The sequence below is a fragment of the Heterodontus francisci genome, chromosome 26, assembly GCF_036365525.1.
Source record: "Heterodontus francisci isolate sHetFra1 chromosome 26, sHetFra1.hap1, whole genome shotgun sequence".
In the NCBI taxonomy this organism is placed as follows: Eukaryota; Metazoa; Chordata; class Chondrichthyes; order Heterodontiformes; family Heterodontidae; genus Heterodontus; species Heterodontus francisci.
Genome location: NC_090396.1, coordinates 14195502 through 14215346, shown reverse-complemented (window position 1 = coordinate 14215346; position 19845 = coordinate 14195502). Strand labels below are relative to the sequence as shown.

The following is a 19845-nucleotide window of genomic DNA, read 5'->3' as shown; positions in this document are numbered from 1 at the left end:
TTGGCATCCAAGGGGCTCTAGATTTGTTAGTCCCACCCTTTCCTTAAAGGGAAAAAACTTGCTCCAAACCCTCACTATCTCTTCCTTGAATGCCTCCTGCTGATATGGCACTGATTTACCTTTGTGTAGCCATTGAAACTACAAGAACTCAACTTGAAGAATTATAAAAGTGGACTATGCTTTAAAAACAGTGGACAATGTGTTTCAAAATGGCCACCGAGCGTCAAAAGACCTGGGGCTGGATTTTACCAGCCCCCCAACGTCGGGGGTCATGGTGAGGGTGCCCGGAAAATTCCTCCAGGAGAGGCCCATCACGGGCCTCGACACCAGGAAGGCCCCGCCCCATATTGGTGGTGGCAGCGAGGCCTCATGGCGGTCTCGCGACGCCACTCGGTGATGGGAACCCAATTGAAATACTTCAGTTTATTTAAATTACATGAATAAAGACCTACCTTGACGCGACGACTCTCCCGCTCCGATATTCCGGCCGGTTGCCACGCCTCCCACCCCTTCAGATCTCCATTCAGGGAACACTGGTGGGGATGGGGGAGGAGTGAAGTTTTCAGGGTGGGGGGAGGAGCGAGGAAAACTCTTGCTATTGGTTGAGGGGACGGTGGGAAGGAGCTGAAGGTTAAAGGGAAGAAAGTTCGGGGGAAAGGTCAGACTCGAGAGTTGACTTTTTTGGGGGGAGAGGGGAATTAATAAATTGAGTAGTCATTTGGGGGGGGGTGGGGGAGAGGATTGAAACTGCAAATAGAGTTTTAAATGTATTGTTTAAAGACCTGTACCTTTAAATATTTAAATGGACCTGAAGGGCTTGAAGCCCGTTGATATTGGCGCCAGTGCCAGATCCCTCTGCTCATGGAGCGCTCACACCCTTTACATCATCGGGGGCAGACGTTCCGCCCCCTCCATGCAAATGAGTCACCATGATAAACCCGCTGCTTTGGAAGCTCACCACCAAGATAGCTGGATACATTTTGCCCCTGGTTTGTGTATTCAAACTGTCTATTGTCTGGCAAGTACATAAGTCTGTGTGGGGTCTTTTCCTGGTGTGTCTGAATTTCTGTCTCTATGCTTCAGTACTAGTTCATATGCATTTAGAATTGCAGTTTTAGTTTGTTCATAGTCAGATGAACTGTCTTCTGATAACTGAGAAAAAGCTTTACAAACCCGACCCACAAACCCGCCTTGTAAATGGAGAGTCCAAAATTCTTTCAGCCATTTTAGCCAAGTAGCTATTTTCTCAAATGAGATAAATTATGACTCAACATCCTCCTCATTAAATTTTGGCACTAGTCTTGAGTGTCTCAGTACATTAAATTTTGCTATGAATTGGGGATAAAGTTTGAGTGGCTGGTAGCCTTGTGCTTGTAGCCTTTCCAGCTCAAACTTTCTTGCTGCTTCCTTCTGCAATTCCATCCCCTCTCTTCTCAACTGCATCTCCTCTTTTTTTCAGCTGCAACTCCTCCATTTAATTCTGAATTCTAGCTCGAGCTGTCCTTTCATTTTCAGATTCCAGGCTTTCTTCTTCGGGGTTCAGGGCTAAGATAAATAAAAGGCTTTAATATTTCAATTTGTCTATGTCTATTTTACTTCATTATTGGTTAAGTCTTGTTTATAATAAACTGATAATTTTGTTGTTTATTAAAGAACCCGGTTGGTGTGTTTTATCGTGGGAAAAATAGAGTATATGATTGACTGTATCAGTAAGTGGGAACATTTAAGTATATGTTGTGACCTTTGGAGAAGTGGGACTGAATTAACAGAGCACTCCTCCCACCTCGGTCAGAACAATATGCTCTTGTTCTGTGCCATTTTCTTTTGCCTTTGATACATTCAGTTGGGTCAGGACTAACTCCCTGCCCTGGGAGTAGATGAGGAGGAGACCCTTTCTCCCAGGCTTGGGTATATCACAGCTTTCAGTAGTATAAATTCAATAGTGAAATGTGGCCTGCAGCTCCAACAATTTGTTCAGTACCACTTGCCCGGTGATTGTAATTTTCTTGAGTTCCTCCCTCCCTTCCATTTCTTGACTTACAGCTAATACTGGGATGTCATTTGTATTCTCAATAGTGAAGCCCAAATTACATAATGCTCTTGCTACCTGCATATCTCAATGTCACAAAGAAACCTGCAAACAAGTGGCAAAGAAATCAGTTCCTCTCGGGTTACTGTTAACTCTCCACTAACAGTGATCACCGAAACAACTCCGAGGAGCATTCATCATCAAGCTGGCTGCTACAGCATCTGATCAAACATTAATGTCTGCCAGAAACTTATTCTGGTTCCTAATGGGCATGGGTTCAAAGCACTAACTGCCCCATAGTTGCCAACAGAAAAACACAGAAATTACTTGAGTGAAGCAACGTTTATCCTCCACATGAGTAGTGTTCTAATCTCACCGACTCATCCTGTTCCTCGATCCCTTCAACAGTGAGCACTCTCACTCCCTGTCCCACATGTTGGCAGCGATGGCAATTGGAAAATAACCTTCAAGAGCAGAGGCTGGAATATATTTACTGGGCAAAGTACAGGCAGCATTGCATTACTTAGTGACAGATTAGACTGAGTCAAATCCTTTGATTAGTCGAAGCAGAAATATCTCCCCCTCCCTCCCCCCAGCTCTTCTCCACTCCACTCCCTCACTCCTCCCTTCCCCATTCCCTCTTCTGTCCCCCTCCCCTCCGCCTGTCCCTCCCCTCTCTCCAACTCCTTTTCCCTCCCTGTTCCCTGTCCCACCACCGCCCCTCTCCCATCCCCCTGTCCATCCCACTCCACTCCCTCCTCTTCCTTCCCTTCTGCCTCTCCTCTCCTCTCCCCCTTGCTCCCCCTCCTCTCCATCCATCCCCCTCTCTCTATCTCTTCCCCTCTCTCTGACTCTCCCCCTCCCTCTTCTGTCTGCCTCCCCTCTCCCCTTCCTCTCCCTCCTCCTCTCCCTCCCATCTCGCTCTCCCTTCCCATCTTCCCTTCCCTCTTTCCCCTCCCCTCTCCTTCCACCTCCCTCCTCTCCCCCTTACCCATGCTCGCCTCATTCCTCCCTCTCCCTCCCACACCCCTCCCCCCCCCACCCGTCCTCTCCCCATCCCCCTCTCCCTCCCACACCCCTCCCCCTCCTCCCCTCTCCCTCCCTCGCCCTCCCTCCCCTCACCCGTCCTCTCCCCATCCCCCTCTCCCTCCCACACCCCTCCTCCCCTCTCCCTCCCTCCCCCTCCCTTCCCTCACCCGTCCTCTCCCCATCCCCCTCCCACAAACCTCCCCCTTTCCCTCCCACACCCCTCCCCCTCTTTCCCTCTCCCTCCCTCCCCCTCCCTCCCCTCACCCGTCCTCTCCCCATCCCCCTCTCCCTCCCACACCCCTCCCCCTCTCTCCCTGCACCTGTCCTCTCCCCATCCCCCTCCCACAACCCTGCCCCTCTCCCTCCCACACCCCTCCCCCTCTCCCTCCCTCCCCTCACCCGTCCTCTCCCCATCCCCCTCTCCCTCCCACAACCCTCCCCCTCCCACACCCCTCCCCCTCTCCCTCCCTCCCCTCTCCCCATCCCCCTCTCCCTCCCCCACCCCTCCCCCTCCCTCCCCTCACCCGTCCTCTCCCCATCACCCTCCCCCACCCCTCCCCCTTGTCCCTCTCTCCCCCTCCCTCCCCTCACCCGTCCTCTCCCCATTCCCCTCTCCCTCCCCCACCCCTCCTCCCTCTCCCTCCCTCCCCTCACCCGTCCTCTCCCCATCCCCCTCTCCCTCCCCCACCCCTCCCCCTTGTCCCTCTCTCCCCCTCCCTCCCCTCACCCGTCCTCTCCCCATTCCCCTCTCCCTCCCCCACCCCTCCTCCCTCTCCCTCCCTCCCCTCACCCGTCCTCTCCCCATCCCCCTCTCCCTCCCCCACCCCTCCCCCTTGTCCCTCTCTCCCCCTCCCTCCCTCCCCTCACCCGTCCTCTCCCCATCCCCTTCTCCCTCCCTATCCCCGCCCACTGTCCCTCCTCCTGCCCTGTTGTGTTACAAAGTTTCAAACTTGCTTTAAGCAGTGAACATGGAGCTTGCTGAACAGGAGCTGGCAGCAGTGGGGGAAAGCCGGATGCAGGAGCTGACAGCCCTGGTTCAGAAAACTACCCGCGGCTGCAGCTGGTGGGAGAGGCATGGGGTAGACTGGGCCTGCCTCATATTGGCATTGAGCGTCACCCCAGCAGGTCAGTGACAGCAACCCTCGGAGCCCCTGTGTCTCTGTATGTCCCTCAGCTCCTGTCTCACTGTGTGAGTGAGAGAGGGAAGGTGAGGGACTGCGGTGAATCTGTGTCTGTGTGTCTGTGTCTCCTTCTCTCCGTGTGGTGCATGTTTTTTTTATTCGTTTGTGGGATGTGGGTGTTGCTGGCTAAGCCAGCATTTGCTGCCCATCCCTAATTGCCCTTGAACTGAGTGTCTTGCTAGGCCATTTTATAGGGCAGTTAGGAATCAGCCACATTGCTGTAGGTCTGGAGTCACATGTAGGCCAGACCAGGTAAGGACAGATGATTTCCTTCCCTAAAGGACATTAGTGAAACAGACTGGTTTTTACAACAATCGACAATGGTTTCATGGTCACTATTAGACTAGCTTTTAATTCCGGATTTTTATTAATTGAATTCAAATTTCACCATCCGCATTAGCCTGGGCTCTGGATTACTAGTCTAGTGACATTACCACTACACCACTGCCTCCCTCCCCTCCCCTTTCCCCAGGCTCTCCCCATCCCCCCTCTCCCTCCCACTCCCCTTCCCCCCGCTTTCCCCCGTGTCTCTACGTGTCTCAGTGTTTCTGCATGTCCGTGTGCGTGTCTTTGAGTCTCTGTGTCTGTGTGTTTCCGCATGTGTGTGTCTGCGTGTGGCTCCGTGTCCCTGTCTGTGTATGTGTGTCATTGCGTCTCTGTGTGTGCATGTCTCTCCATGTGTCTGTGTGTCTGTGTGTGTCTCTCCATGTGTCTGTGTGTGTCTCTCCATGTCTGTGTGTATGTGCGTGTGTGTATCTGTGTGTGTGTGTGTGTATCTCTCTGTGTCTGTGTGTGTCTCTCCATGTGTCTGTGTGTGTCTCTCCATGTCTGTGTGTATGTGCGTGTGTGTATCTCTGTGTGTGTGTGTGTGTATCTCTCTGTGTCTGTGTGTGTCTCTCCATGTCTGTGTGTATGTGCGTGTGTGTATCTCTGTGTGTCTGTGTGTGTCTCTCTGTGTCTGTGTGTGTCTCTCCATGTCTGTGTGTATGTGCGTGTGTGTATCTCTGTGTGTGTGTGTGTATCTCTCTGTGTCTGTGTGTGTCTCTCCATGTCTGTGTGTATGTGCGTGTGTGTATCTCTCTGTGTCTGTGTGTATCTCTCTGTGTCTGCGTGTATGTGTGTGTCTCTCCGTGTGTCTGCATGTGTGTGTACATATGGAGATTGGGTGGGGATGTGATCGCCACAGCACTGCACCCCATGGTTTAATTGCCGACCCATTCTCACAGTGGAAGACTGGCCCTGAAGAGGTATGTCAGAATGAGGCTCAAACCCTGAAATTGCAGTCTTCAGTGGGGGACTGTGTCACTGCACAATCAGATTAGGGAGGAATTTATTGAAGGTGAGAGTTCAGTAACATTGAGGACGGACGGTCCGAGCTGCAAGGTCAATGAGAACATTCCAGAATAATTTGGAACTTTGTTAAGGAACAGTGAGTGACTGTAAAGAATCCCATAGTCAGTTAATTTAGTAACAAAACATTACCTTTAGCTCCTGCTCATTTGAATAACCCAGGCACTGTGAGGGGTCAGGTGTAAGGGGTCAGATGTGAGGGGTCAGGTGTGAGGGGTCGAGTACATCTGGGTTTCAACAGGGAGAAAACAGCCTGGGTTCCGGCTCCTGATTAGTATCCAATGACCTCTGTAGGAAACTGTGGAACAGGGTTGGGCTCATTGTGATGCCTTTGCAGCTGAATAGCTGGGCTCACTGGTCACTTTGGGAGCTTCAGCAACAGTCCCCTCCACAGTGAGGGAGCAGGGATGGAGGCGGAGGTGGAGTCCCTGTCTGAGTGGTCCTGCAGCTCACAGATGGAATGTGTAGCCAGTGATAGTGACTCTGGATGAGGAACCATGTCTGCACTGCAGAGGCTTAATGGCCTGGAGTGTAACTGAGACAGCACGTGTTTTCATCAACTTGCATTTATACAACAACTTTCAGTTCCTTCAAAGGTGTTTCAGAGAGTTGTAATCACTGAGGCACAGAGGGAGATATTAGGAGGGATGCCCAACAGCTTGATGTAAATTCTTAAAGGAGCAGGGAGAGGTGAAGAGATGTGGAGGTTTAGAGAGGGAATTCCAGAGCTTACAGCCTGTATTGCTGAAAGCACGGCCGCTAATAGTAGGCCAAAAGGAGTCAGAGTTTCAAAAGAGGCTTGAGTTGGAGGCCGCGGAGACCTGGACAGTTGTAGGGCTGGAGGTTGTTGCAGAGATAGGGAGGGGTGAAGCCATGGAGCGATTTGAACACAAGCATTTGGGGCATTGGCACATCAGGAGCCAGTGTAGATCAGCATGGACACAGCCGATGTGTGAAGTGAACTTGATGAGAGTTACGATATGGGCAAGAAGGTTTTTGAATGAGCTGAGGTTTATGGAGGGTGGAAGAAGGGAGGCTGTCCAATAGAGCTTTGGAATAGTGAAGCCCAGAGGTAGCAAGACCATGAGTGAGGGAAGCATGGAGGAGTTGGGCAATGTATGGAGGTGAAATAGGCAGCCTTAGTGATGAGGCAGAAGTTGCCTGAAAGTTTGGGGTAAAATATGGCACCAAGGTTCGAAACAGACTGGTTTAGTCTCAGACTGTTGCCAGCGAGAGGAATAGAGTCGATAGCAAAGGAATGGATTTTGGAGAGCAGAGCAAAAACAATGGCTCCAGCCTTCCTAATATTTAATTGGCGGAAATTGCTGCTCATCCAGTACTGGATGTCGGATAATCAGTCTGATAATTTAGCGACAGTGGAAGAGACGAGAGAGGTGGTGGTGAGGTATAACTGGGTGTCATTAGTGTACATGTGAAAACTAACGCTGTGCTTTCAGATGATGTCACCAAGGGGCAGCATGTAGATGAGAAATAGGAGGGGCCAAGGATAGATCCTTGGGGGACACCAGAGGTAACGGTGCAGGAAGAGAAGCCGCTGCAAGTGATACTCTACGATTAGAGAGTTTAGAAAGGAAGCAGGTAAGAACAGTCTCACCCAGCTGGACGACAGTGATGAGATGTTGGAGGAGGATGGTGTGGTCAACCACATCAAAGGTTGCAGACAGAACCAGAAAGACAAGGAGAGAAATATAGAGTCAGGTAGGATGTCATTTGTGACTGTGATAAGAGCTATTTCAGTATTGTAGAACTGAGAGTGAGAAGTCAGTCAGTGCAAAGGCTGATAGAGGAAACCAGCGAGAATATCTCAGTGAGAAAATAGTCTTCGTACTTGGGAGGACGATAGATAATGAGGATTTGAAATGAGAGGTGAGGGGTTGGAACAAGGTGAGATGCTCAAAGGAGAGAAAAAATGCCAGAGGAGTAGGCGTATAAACCAAGGTGTGATTTGGTGATAACAGTCACGTCTCCACTCTCGGCCTTGCCCTCGGAGCAATCACAGAGGGTGAGGCCGAGATCAGAGTGGTCACAGAGTGAGAGGCTGGGAGTGGAGTGATCACAGAGTGAGAGGCTGGGAGTGGAGTGATCACAGAGTGAGAGGCTGGGAGTGGAGTGGTCACAGAGTGAGAGGCTGGGAATGGAGTGATCACAGAGTGAAAGGTTGGGAGTGGAGTGATCACAGAGGGAGAGACTGGGAGTGGAGTGATCACAGAGTGAGAGGCTGGGAATGGAGTGGTCACAGAGTGAGAGGCTGGGAGTGGAGTGATCACAGAGTGAAAGGTTGGGAGTGGAGTGATCACAGAAGGAGAGACTGGGAGTGGAGTGGTCACAGAGTGAGAGGCTGGGAGTGGAGTGGTCGCAGAGGGAGAGGCTGGAAGTGGAGTGATCACAGAGTGAGAGGCTGGGAATGGAGTGGTCACAGAGTGAGAGGCTGGGAGTGGAGTGGTCACAGAGTGAGAGGCTGGGAATGGAGTGATCACAGAGTGAAAGGTTGGGAGTGGAGTGATCACAGAGGGAGAGACTGGGAGTGGAGTGGTCACAGAGTGAGAGGCTGGGAGTGGAGTGGTCGCAGAGGGAGAGGCTGGAAGTGGAGTGATCACAGAGTGAGAGGCTGGGAATGGAGTGGTCACAGAGTGAAAGGTTGGGAGTGGAGTGACCACAGAGGGAGAGACTGGGAGTGGAGTGGTCACAGAGTGAGAGGCTGGGAGTGGAGTGGTCGCAGAGGGAGAGGCTGGGAGTGGAGTGATCACAGAGTGAGAGGCTGGGAGTGGAGTGGTCACAGAGGGTGGTCTGTCTGTCTGAGTCTCTGCGAGTCTATGAATGGCAGGGGAGAAAAATATAGCAGAGTGACGCCACTGAACAAGGAGGTGGGTGAGGTGAGTCTACAGGTACACATTAATTTAAGCAACCTATTAAGTAATCTAAATCAAAGAATTATTAAAAAAAACTAAAAGTAGGCCAATTTGATAAAATACCTAAACTTTAACTTGTATTTGATAATTACCTATTGTACAATATATCATATAATTATGATCAGTGCTTAATTAATCAGATCTGGGGGGATAAAATTAAAGAGGGATAGTAACATTAAAGGGTTCCTTTTTTTATTAGATTAAAATCTGAGATATATAGATAATAAGAGCTACGTAAAACATTTAAGTTAACCTCCCTATAAAATAAAGCAATGTTAGCAGTCAGGAAGGAGCTATTTAGTTGGTGAGTGTTTATTTAAGTCTTAAATTTATTTCTCTGAATTCAGTTAATAGTCTAAGGAATAGCAGGTCACCTCAGTCCCATAGAGTGCACATCCTGTTCACATGTGGGAACTCCAGACACATATCATGTCCTGGATAACCACATGTTAGACACCACCTTCCAAACCCGCAACCTCTACCAACCAGAAGGACAAGGGCAGCAAATGCATGGGAACACCACCACCTGCAAGTTCCCCTCCAAGTCACACATCATCCTGACTTGTAACTATATTGCCATTCCTTCACTGTCGCTGGGTCAAAATCCTGGAACTCCCTTCCTAACAGCACTGTGGGTGTTCCTCCCCCACATGGACTGCAGCGGTTCAAGAAGGCAGCTCACCACCACCTTCTCAAGGGCAATTAGGGATGGGCAATAAATGCTGGCATAGCCAGCGATACCCGCATCCCTGAATGAATTAAAAAAAAATGTGCAGAAAGTGTCGTGAGCTGGAGACGCTTGAGCCCTGGGCTTTGGAACTTGAACAGCAGCTGGTGTCACTGAGGTGCATCTGTGAGGTTGTTTCATGGATAGCATGATTCTGGATATTGTCATGGTCACCCTGCAGCCTAAGGGCATGCAGGCAGAGAGGGAATGGGTGGCCACCAGACAGACAAGCAGGATCAGGCAGGAGGTGCAGGAGACCCCTGAGTGCATCTCACTCGCCAACCCAGTTTTCAGTTCTAATAACTGGTGAGAGTGATGGTTCCTGTGGGGAGTGCAGCCAGGGCCAATTCCATCGCAGTCCGGCTGGTTCAGCTGTACAGTGGGGGCAGGAGGAAGATTGGGAAATCAATAGTGATAGTGGATTTTATAGTTAGGGGAAAAGACATGCATTTCTGCGGCCAAGACAGGAATCCAGCATAATATGTTTCCTCCCTTGTGCCATGGTCCAGGATGTCACTGAGTGGCTGAAGAACACTCTGAGGGGGGAGGGTGAACAGCTAGTGGTCATGGTCCATTTCAGTACCAATGACATAGATAGAAAGAGGGATGAGGTTCTGCAGGCAGATTTAGGGGGCTAGGAAGGAGACTAGCAAGCAGGACCTCAAAGGTAGTAATCTCCGGATTACTCCCAGTCCCACATGCCAGTGAGTATAGAAATAGGAGGATAGAGCAGATGAATGCGTGGCTGGAGAGATGGTGCAGGAGGGAGGGCTTTAGATTCATGGGACACTGGAACCGGTTTTGCGGGAGGTGGGACCAGACAGATTGCACCTTAACAGAGCCGGACCAATGTCCTCATGGGGCAGTTTGCTCAGGCTGTGGGAGAGGGTTTAAACTAACTTGGCAATGCGATTGGAACCTTGATGTAGCATTAGAAAGGAGAAACAAGGTGCGCAAAGGATTGGGAGAGACAGCTGGCAATGGTGTAAGAAATAGTAAGGTATTCAGTGGAGTCAGACTAAGAGGGAATACAGTAAGATCTCATTCAGGTTTACAGTGCATATATGTCAAGGCACAGAGCATGGTAAATAAGGTTGTTGAGCTGCAGACACTGATAGCCACATAGAAAAATGATGTCGGGGGTGGGGGGGGGGGTGGATAACACAGACCTGGCTCAAAAAGTGGCAGGATTGAGTACTAAATATTCTTGGATACAAGGTATTCAGGAAAGATAGGGAAGGAAAGAAAGGAGGAGGGATGGCAGTGTTGATTAAGGAGAATTTTACAGTGCTGGAGAGAGAGGATATCCTGCAGGAGTCAAGGATAAAATCTATTTGGTTAGAGCTAAGAAACAATAGCAGTACCATTATACTACTGGGTGTATTCTATTGGCCACCAACTAGTGGGGAAGGTATCGAGGAACAAATTTGCAGGGGAATTAGAGAGAGGTCCAAAAACTGTAGAGTAGTGATAATGGGGTACTTCAATTATCCTAATATTGACTGTAATAGTAATAATGTAATGGATGCAGGGGTGTGGGGGGGAAATTTCTGAAGTGTGTTGAGGAGAATTTTCTACATCAGTATGTTTCCAGCCCAATAAGAAAGGAGGCATTGCTGGATCTGGTTCTGGGGAATGAGGTGGGTCAAGTGGATCAAGTGTCAGTCGGGGAACATTTAGGGGACAGTGATCATAGTATCATAAAGTTTAGGTTGGCTATGGAAAAGAACAAGGAGCAATCCAGAGTAATGATATTCAATTGGAGTAAGCCCAATTTCAATGGGGTGAGAACATATCGGGCCCGAGTAAATTGGAATCAAAGACCAACAGGCAAAACTGTAACAGAACAATGAGTTGCCTCGAAGTGGAGATGGTTTTGGTAGAGTTGAGGTACATTCCCATGAGGGAGAAAGGTAGGACAAACAAAACCAGAGCTCCCTGGATGATGAAAAAGATAGAGGGTATGATGGAACAGAAAAAGGGTGTGTATGACAGATGTCAGGTTGATAATACAAGTGAGAACCAGGCTGAACAGAGAAAGTTCAGAGGGGAAGTGAAAAAGGAATTAAGAGAAGCAAAGAGAGAGTATGAGGAGAAGCTGGAAGCTAACATAAAGGGGAATCCAAAGTCTATAAGCATATAAATAGTAAAAGGGTCGTATGTGGAGGGGTGAGCTGATTAGGGACCAAAAAGGCAATTTACACATGGAGGCAGAGGACATGGCTGAGGTAATAAATGACTACTTTGAATCTGTTTTTACCAAGGAAGAGGTTGCTGCCAAAGTCATAGTGAAAGATGAGATAGTTGAGATACTGGATAGGCTAAAAATTATTAAGAGGAAGTATTGGAAAGGCTGACTGTACTTAAAGTTTATAAGTCACCAGGACCTGATGGGATGCATCTGAGGATACTGAGGGATAGAGGCCTGCTACCTGACCCGAACCCGACGGCATGGGTTCTTTTTCCCGACCTACAGCAGGCCTCTACTAAAGGAGGAACTGACCAGAATCTTCAATCTTCCTTAGATACCCGGAGTGGGGTGGGGGGGGGGGGGTGGTGGGTTAAGGGGTGGGGGGTGCCAGAGGACTGGAGAACTGCAAATGTTGAACCTCTCTTCAAAAAAGGGTATAAGGACAAGCCCAGCAACTACAGGCCAGTCAGCTTAACCTTAGTGGTGAGAAAGCTTTAAGAATCAGGGACTTTCAAAAGATGTTGATAAAATGCCACATAACAGGCTTGTCAGTAGAGTTAAAGCCCATGGAATAAAAGGGACAATAGCAGCATGGATAGGAAATGGGCTGAGTGACAGCAAACAGAGAGTAGTGGTGAACGGTTGTTTATTGGACTGGAGGAAGGTATATAGTGGGGTTCCCTAGGGGTCAGCGTTAGGACCCCTGCTTTTCTTGATGCATATAAATGACCGAGACTTGAGGATGACACAAAACTTGGAAATATTGTGAAGTGTGAGGAGGATAGTGATAAACATCAAGAGGATATAGACAGGCTGGTGGAACGGGCAGACACATGGTAGATGAAATTTAATGCAGAAAAGTGTCAAGTGATTCATTTTGGTAGGACAACCCCACTTGTCTGACCTGCTTTAGATCCGTTTCTTTTGACTTGCTGCAAAACTGGGCTTCAGAGCAAATCAAATGGCAATTATTTCACTAGATTGCTCCGAGCTGTAAAATGGGGGCTGGGAACAGGATGGGAGGAATCTGTTCAGCCACTTGGGCCTGTGTCACAGCTTGCTGCACATGGAAGCCTCTATTCCAATCCCATTTCTCTGTTCTTTCTCCCCCAGCCTTTAATGATTTTCATTTCAAGTGATCCTTTTAGCTGCTGTGTCTCACTGCAGTGATGGATTCCATTTTCTAAAGCCCCTTTGTGTGAAATGTTCCTTCTGTCCTCCTCCTTTGTTGCCAGGCCTAATCTTAAATATACGATGAATTCAGCCCTTAGCTCAATGGATCTCACTCTCTCCCCGAGTCTGAAGGTTGTGGCTTCGAGGCCCACTCCACAGACTTGAGGCCATAACCCAGGCTGACCCTTCATTGCAATACAGAGGGAGTGCTGGACTGTTGGAGGTGTTGCCTTTTGGATGAGATATTAAACCAAGGCCCCTCTTGCCCTCTCGGGCGGGTGCAAAAGATCCCATCGCACTATTTGAAGAAGAGCAGGGGAATTCTCCCCAGAGTCCTGGCCAATATTTATCCTTCAATAAACATCACAAAAACAGATTATCTGGTCATTATCACATTGCTGTTTGTGGCATCTTGCCATGCACAAATTGGCTGCTGCATTTCCTACATTACAACAATGACTACACTTCAAAAGTACTTCATTGGCTGTAAAGCATTTTGAGATGTCCTGAGGTTGTGAAAGGCTCTCAGTAAATGTTGATTTCTTTCTTGTTTTAACTGTGGGGCGTCTGCCCTTCTCCTTAGTTCTTCAATAGACATTAGCTCTGTCGGTGATTAGTTGATGCTGGAAATAGAGGCGGAGCACAGAAGGTGCTAGGGGATTAGGAAAAGGGAGTAATTATTGGGAGACAGGGGCATGATATTGGGAGAATGTCTGTGCAACATTCAAAGAACAAAGAACAGTACAGCACAGGAACAGGCCATTCGGCCCTCCAAGCCTGCGCCGATCTTGATGCCTGTCTAAACTAAAACCTTCTGCACTTCTGGGGTCCGTATCCCTCTATTCCCATCCTATTCATGTATTTGTCAAGATGCCTCTTAAACGTCGCTTTCGTACCTGCTTCCACCACCTCCCCCGGCAACAAGTTCCAGGCACTCAAAACCCTCTGTGTAAAAAATCTTGCCTCGCACATCCCCTCTAAACTTTGCCCCTTGTACCTTAAACCTATGTCCCCTAGTAACTGACTCTTCCACCCTGGGAAAAAGCTTCTGACTATCCACTCTGTCGCTCATAACTTTGTAAACCTCTATTATGTCGCCCCTCCACCTCCGTCGTTTCAGTGAAAACAATCCGAGTTTATCCAACCTCTCCTCATAGCTAATACCCTCCAGACCAGGCAACATCCTGGTAAACACCCTCTCCAAAGCCTCCTCATCCTTCTGGTAGTGTGGCGACCAGAATTGTACACAATATTCCAAGTGTGGCCTAACTAAGGTTCTGTACAGCTGCAGCACGACTTGCAAATTTTTATACTCTATGCCCCGACCGATGAAGGCAAGCATGCCGTATGCCTTCTTGACTACCTTATCCACCTGTGTTGCCACTTTCAGTGACCTGTGGACCTGTACGCCCAGATCTCTCTGCCTGTCAATACTCCTAAGGGTTCTGCCATTTACTGTATACCTCCCACCTGCATAAGACCTTCCAAAATGCATTACCTCACATTTGTGCGGATTAAACGCCATCTGCCATTTCTCCGCCCAAGTCTCCAACCGATCTATATCCTGCTGTATCCTCTGACAATCCTTATCAACATCCGTAACTCCACCAACCTTTGTGCCATCCGCAAACTTACTAATCAGACCAGCTACATTTTCCTCCAAATCATTTATATATGCTACAAACAGCAAAGGTCCCAGCACTGATCCCTGCAGAACACCACTAATCACAGCCCTCCATTCAGAAAAGCACCCTTCCACTGTTACCCTCTGTCTTCTATGACCGAGCCAGTTCTGTATCCATCTTGCCAGCTCACCTCTGATCCCGTGTGACTTCACCTTTTGTACCCATCTGCCATGAGGGACCTTGTCAAAGGCTTTGTTGAAGTCAATGTAGACAACTTCCTTCATCAATCATCTTCGTCACTTCCTCAAAAAACTCGATTAAGTTAGTGAGACACGACCTCCCCTTCACAAAACCATGCTGCCTCTCACCAATAAGTCCATTTGTTTCTAAATGGGAGTAAATCCTGCCCCGAAGAATCCTCTCTAATAATTTCTCTACCACTGACGTAAGGCTCACCGGCCTATAATTTCTTGGATTATCCTTGCTACCCTTCTTAAATAAAGGAACAACATTGGCTATTCTCCAGTCCTCTGGGACCTCACCTGTAGCCAATGAGGATGCAAAGATTTCTGTCAAGGCCCCGGCAATTTCCTCCCTTGCCTCCCTCAGTATTCTGTGTAGATCCCATCAGGCCTTGGTTCCATATCCCTTAACACCCTTACCCAACAAAACTTTATCAATCTCAGTGTTGAAATTTTCAATTGACCCCCAAGCCTCAGCAGCTTTTTGGGGGAGAGAGTTCCAGATTTCCACTACCCTTTGTGTCAGGAAGTGCTTTCTGACATCACCCCTGAATGGCCTGGCTCTAATTTTTAGCTGGTCCAGCACAGACCGGCCTTTGACCCCAAGCTCTTCATCATCAATCTCTGTCACATGATGCACATACCCAGGAGACACAGTGGAGCCCCAAGGTACAATCTGCAGTGGGCCGATGCCAACTGAGAAAGTTAGACAACCTGCCTGATTACTGAATATGTCTGTTGCTGATTTATTTATTGATGTAAATTGAAACCCGCACAATCCTCCATCTTTACCCATCTTTTTGTTCTATACCAGCACACTACACTGCTCAGTAAGGTTAAGATTCATTCTATGCTCCCATTGCCAGAGTCTACCTGTTCAACCCCACCCCCATCCCCTGTAGGTACTGAATCCCTGCTGGAGGCACCTCCTGTACCTTGCCCCAGGTGGACAGCCTTCATGGGTGGGCCAAGATGGTCTCTCCTGGCTCTGTGATCATAGAGGCAGCTCAGTGGAGATGGGTGCAGCCCTTGTTTGTTGTCCTCTGGCATGCACTTTCCAGTACAGGTATCAGTTGGTGTCCAGAATTGGCAGTGTTGGTTATGATGGGCGCAGGAGACCGGCTAGAGCAGCCACACTCCTGTTGGACCAGAGATTAGCTGACTCACAGGCTGAGGCTTGGACCTGGGACCCGGAACACGGCCTGGCTCAGTACCACAGCAGAGCTTAATGACCCGGAGCTCTGATGCATTCGGGGCCTGTGGGCGTCACTCACAAGACTGGAATTTATTGCCTGTCCCTAGCTGCCGGTTGAAGGAGCTGGTGGTCCTGCTGAGCCACTCCAGAACCATCTGATCGGTTTGAAGCAATGAGAGATATTCCAGCACTGGAGACATCACAATAACAGAGCCTGAGACAAGGTATTGTTGGGGGGGTGGGTGGGAGCAGGAGGTGGGGGTTCTTTGAGCTGTTCCACAGGGAGCTGCTCCAGTGAGCCTTTCTTGTACATTGCTTTCACTGACTTCCTGTCTCCTGGAAGAAGAACCTTTGAGGGCCAGGTTTCTGTGTCAGGTTGTGTGAGAGCATGTGCAGGGAGTGTGAGTAGAGATGGCTCGGAGGTGGTGGACAGGGCAGCCGAGGGGGCTTGACGATGCCATGGTTACAACTCCTGTTTGTCTTGCAGGTTTTTTGTTGCTACGCTCGAAAAGCTTCCTCCCTGTGTGTCTGGGAATCCTGCTCCTGGGCACAGCTCACACTGTCGTGTCGGTCAAAGGGAGCCATTTGGCCAGTCACAGCTCACTGAGCGAATCCAAATCCTGGAGCAAGTTCTGGGCGGTGCTTTTCATCGAGGTAGGAAAGCCTGTGTTACTGAGCTGGGCAATGCAGTGTGTGAGATCAGGGGAAGCTGGAACCAATGTAACTCCAGTTAGATACATAGGAATAGAAGGAGGCCATTCAGCCCATTCAGTCTGCCCTGCTATTCAATGAGCTCATGGCGGATCTGTATCTGAACTCCACCTTATCTCGATATCCCTTGTTGCCCTGAGTTGGAGCTGTATTGATCTGTAATTCAATCTGAAGCAGTGATCGGAGCCTTGGTGATTTGGTAATTATTTGATCAACCAAACAATTCAGTAAAAGCCCCAAAGAGAGATTACAAACTCCTGGGCACACAGCTTCTGAAATTTCTTTCAAACTACAGGCAATCACATCTCAAAACTTATTATTTATGGTCCTTCCCCTTCCCCCACTCTCCCACAACTGTACCCCCCCCCCCACACCCCTCACCCACTCTGCGGAAAGCAGTGACTCCTCCTGGGCCCCAGTTGCACAGCTCCAGCTAAGACTCTCTGCCATGGGTGAGCCGACATTTTCAGCTTCATATTCATTCTCGGGATGCAGGCGTCACCCTCAAGGCCACCATTTACCGCCCATGACCAGCTGCGCTGAGAGGGTGGCCGAGTGCTTGATACAACTGCTTCCTTTTCTAGGCCATTTCAAAGGCTGTTAAGAGTTAAACACGTTGTTGTGGAGACTGAAGTCACATACAGGCCAGAGCAGGTAAGGATTGAGGAAGACCTTGACAAAGCACATTCAAACCACCGTTGGCTTTTCATGACAATCTCAAGGCTTCATGGTCACTCCAGCAAACTAGCTTCTATTTCCAGATGATTCAACCTGATTTCCAATTCTCAACTCGCCACAGTGGGATTTCAAACCAAATTCACTGGATAAACAGGACAAATAAAATAAACATGACAACAAGTCCCGAAACGACTGCCAACAGAATAAACAAGATACTACTGTAACCTATACTACCCTAAACAGAATAAACACTATACTACTGTAACCTATACTACCCTAAACAGAATAAACACTAGAATACTGTAACCTATACTACCCTGAACAGAATAAAGACAATACTACTGTAACCAATACTGCCCTAAACAGAATAAACACTATACTACTGTAACCTATACTACCCTAAACAGAATAAACACTATACTACTGTAACCAATACTGCCCTAAACAGAATAAACACAATACTACTGTAACCTATACTACCCTAAACAGAATAAACACTAGACTACTGTAACCTATACTACCCTGAACAGAATAAAGACAATACTACTGTAACCTATACTACCCTAAACAGAATAAACACTATACTACAGTAACCAATACTACCCTAAACAGAATAAACACAATACTACTGTAACCTATACTACCCTAAACAGAATAAACACTATACTACTGTAACCTATACTACCCTAAACAGAATAAACACTAACTACTGTAATCAATACGACCCTAAACAGAATAAACACAATACTACTGTAACCAATACTTCCCTAAATAGAATAAACACAATACTACTGTAACCAATACTACCCTAAACAGAATAAACACAATACTACTGTAAACTATACTACCCTAAACAGAGTAAACACTATACTACTGTAACCAATACTTCCCTAAACAGAATAAACACAATACTACTGTAAACTATACTACCCTAAACAGAGTAAACACTATACTACTGTAACCAATACTACCCTAAACAGAATAAACACAATACTACTGTAACCAATACTACCCAAAACAGAATAAACACAATACTACTGTAACCAATAATACCCTAAACAGAATAAAGACAATACTACTGTAACCAATACTACCCTAAACAGAATAAACACAATACTACTGTAACCAATACTACCCAAAACAGAATAAACACAATACTACTGTAACCAATAATACCCTAAACAGAATAAAGACAATACTACTGTAACCAATACTACCCAAAACAGAATAAACACAATACTACTGTAACCAATACTACCCTAAACAGAATAAACACAATACTACTGTAACCAATACTACCCAAAACAGAATAAACACAATACTACTGTAACCAATAATACCCTAAACAGAATAAACACTATACTACTGTAACCAATACTACCCTAAACAGAATAAACACAATACTAGTGTAACCTATACTACCCTAAACAAAATAAACACTATACTACTGTAACCTATACTACCCTAAACAGAAAAAACACAATACTACTGTAACCTATACTACCCTAAACAGAATAAACACAATACTACTGTAACCAATACTACCCTAAACAGAATAAACACAATACTACTGTAACCAATACTACCCTAAACAGAATAAACACTATACTACTGTAACCAATACTACCCTAAACAGAATAAACACTATACTACTGTAACCAATACTACCCTAAACAGAATAAACACAATACTAGTGTAACCTATACTACCCTAAACAGAATAAACACAATACTACTGTAACCAATACTACCCTAAACAGAATAAACACAATACTACTGTAACCAATACTACCCTGAACAGAATAAACACTATACTAGTGTAACCAATACTACCCTAAACAGAATAAACACTATACTACTGTAACCTATACTACCCTAAACAGAATAAACACTATACTACTGTAACCAATACTGCCCTAAACAGAATAAACACAATACTACTGTAACCTATACTACCCTAAACAGAATAAACACTAGACTACTGTAACCTATACTACCCTGAACAGAATAAAGACAATACTACTGTAACCTATACTACCCTAAACAGAATAAACACTATACTACAGTAACCAATACTACCCTAAACAGAATAAACACAATACTACTGTAACCTATACTACCCTAAACAGAATAAACACTATACTACTGTAACCTATACTACCCTAAACAGAATAAACACTAACTACTGTAATCAATACGACCCTAAACAGAATAAACACAATACTACTGTAACCAATACTTCCCTAAATAGAATAAACACAATACTACTGTAACCAATACTACCCTAAACAGAATAAACACAATACTACTGTAAACTATACTACCCTAAACAGAGTAAACACTATACTACTGTAACCAATACTTCCCTAAACAGAATAAACACAATACTACTGTAAACTATACTACCCTAAACAGAGTAAACACTATACTACTGTAACCAATACTACCCTAAACAGAATAAACACAATACTACTGTAACCAATACTACCCAAAACAGAATAAACACAATACTACTGTAACCAATAATACCCTAAACAGAATAAAGACAATACTACTGTAACCAATACTACCCTAAACAGAATAAACACAATACTACTGTAACCAATACTACCCTAAACAGAATAAACACAATACTACTGTAACCAATACTACCCAAAACAGAATAAACACAATACTACTGTAACCAATAATACCCTAAACAGAATAAAGACAATACTACTGTAACCAATACTACCCTAAACAGAGTAAACACTATACTACTGTAACCAATACTACCCAAAACAGA

The 19845-nt window shown here is 46.8% G+C and overlaps 1 protein-coding gene across 2 annotated transcripts in view; it reads left to right on the top strand.

Annotated features, from left to right (window-relative positions):
- The first annotated feature begins 3937 nt into the window (after window positions 1-3937).
- Window positions 3938-19845, top strand: part of fads6 (fatty acid desaturase 6) — a 405131-nt gene continuing 389223 nt past the window's right edge. For both annotated transcript variants that reach the window (XM_068057825.1, XM_068057824.1), the window contains exons 1-2: window positions 3938-4183; window positions 16160-16326. In XM_068057825.1, coding sequence (XP_067913926.1) covers window positions 4027-4183; window positions 16160-16326 — 324 coding nt within the window. In that variant the 5' untranslated portion in view covers window positions 3938-4026. The remainder of the gene's footprint in view (window positions 4184-16159; window positions 16327-19845) is intronic.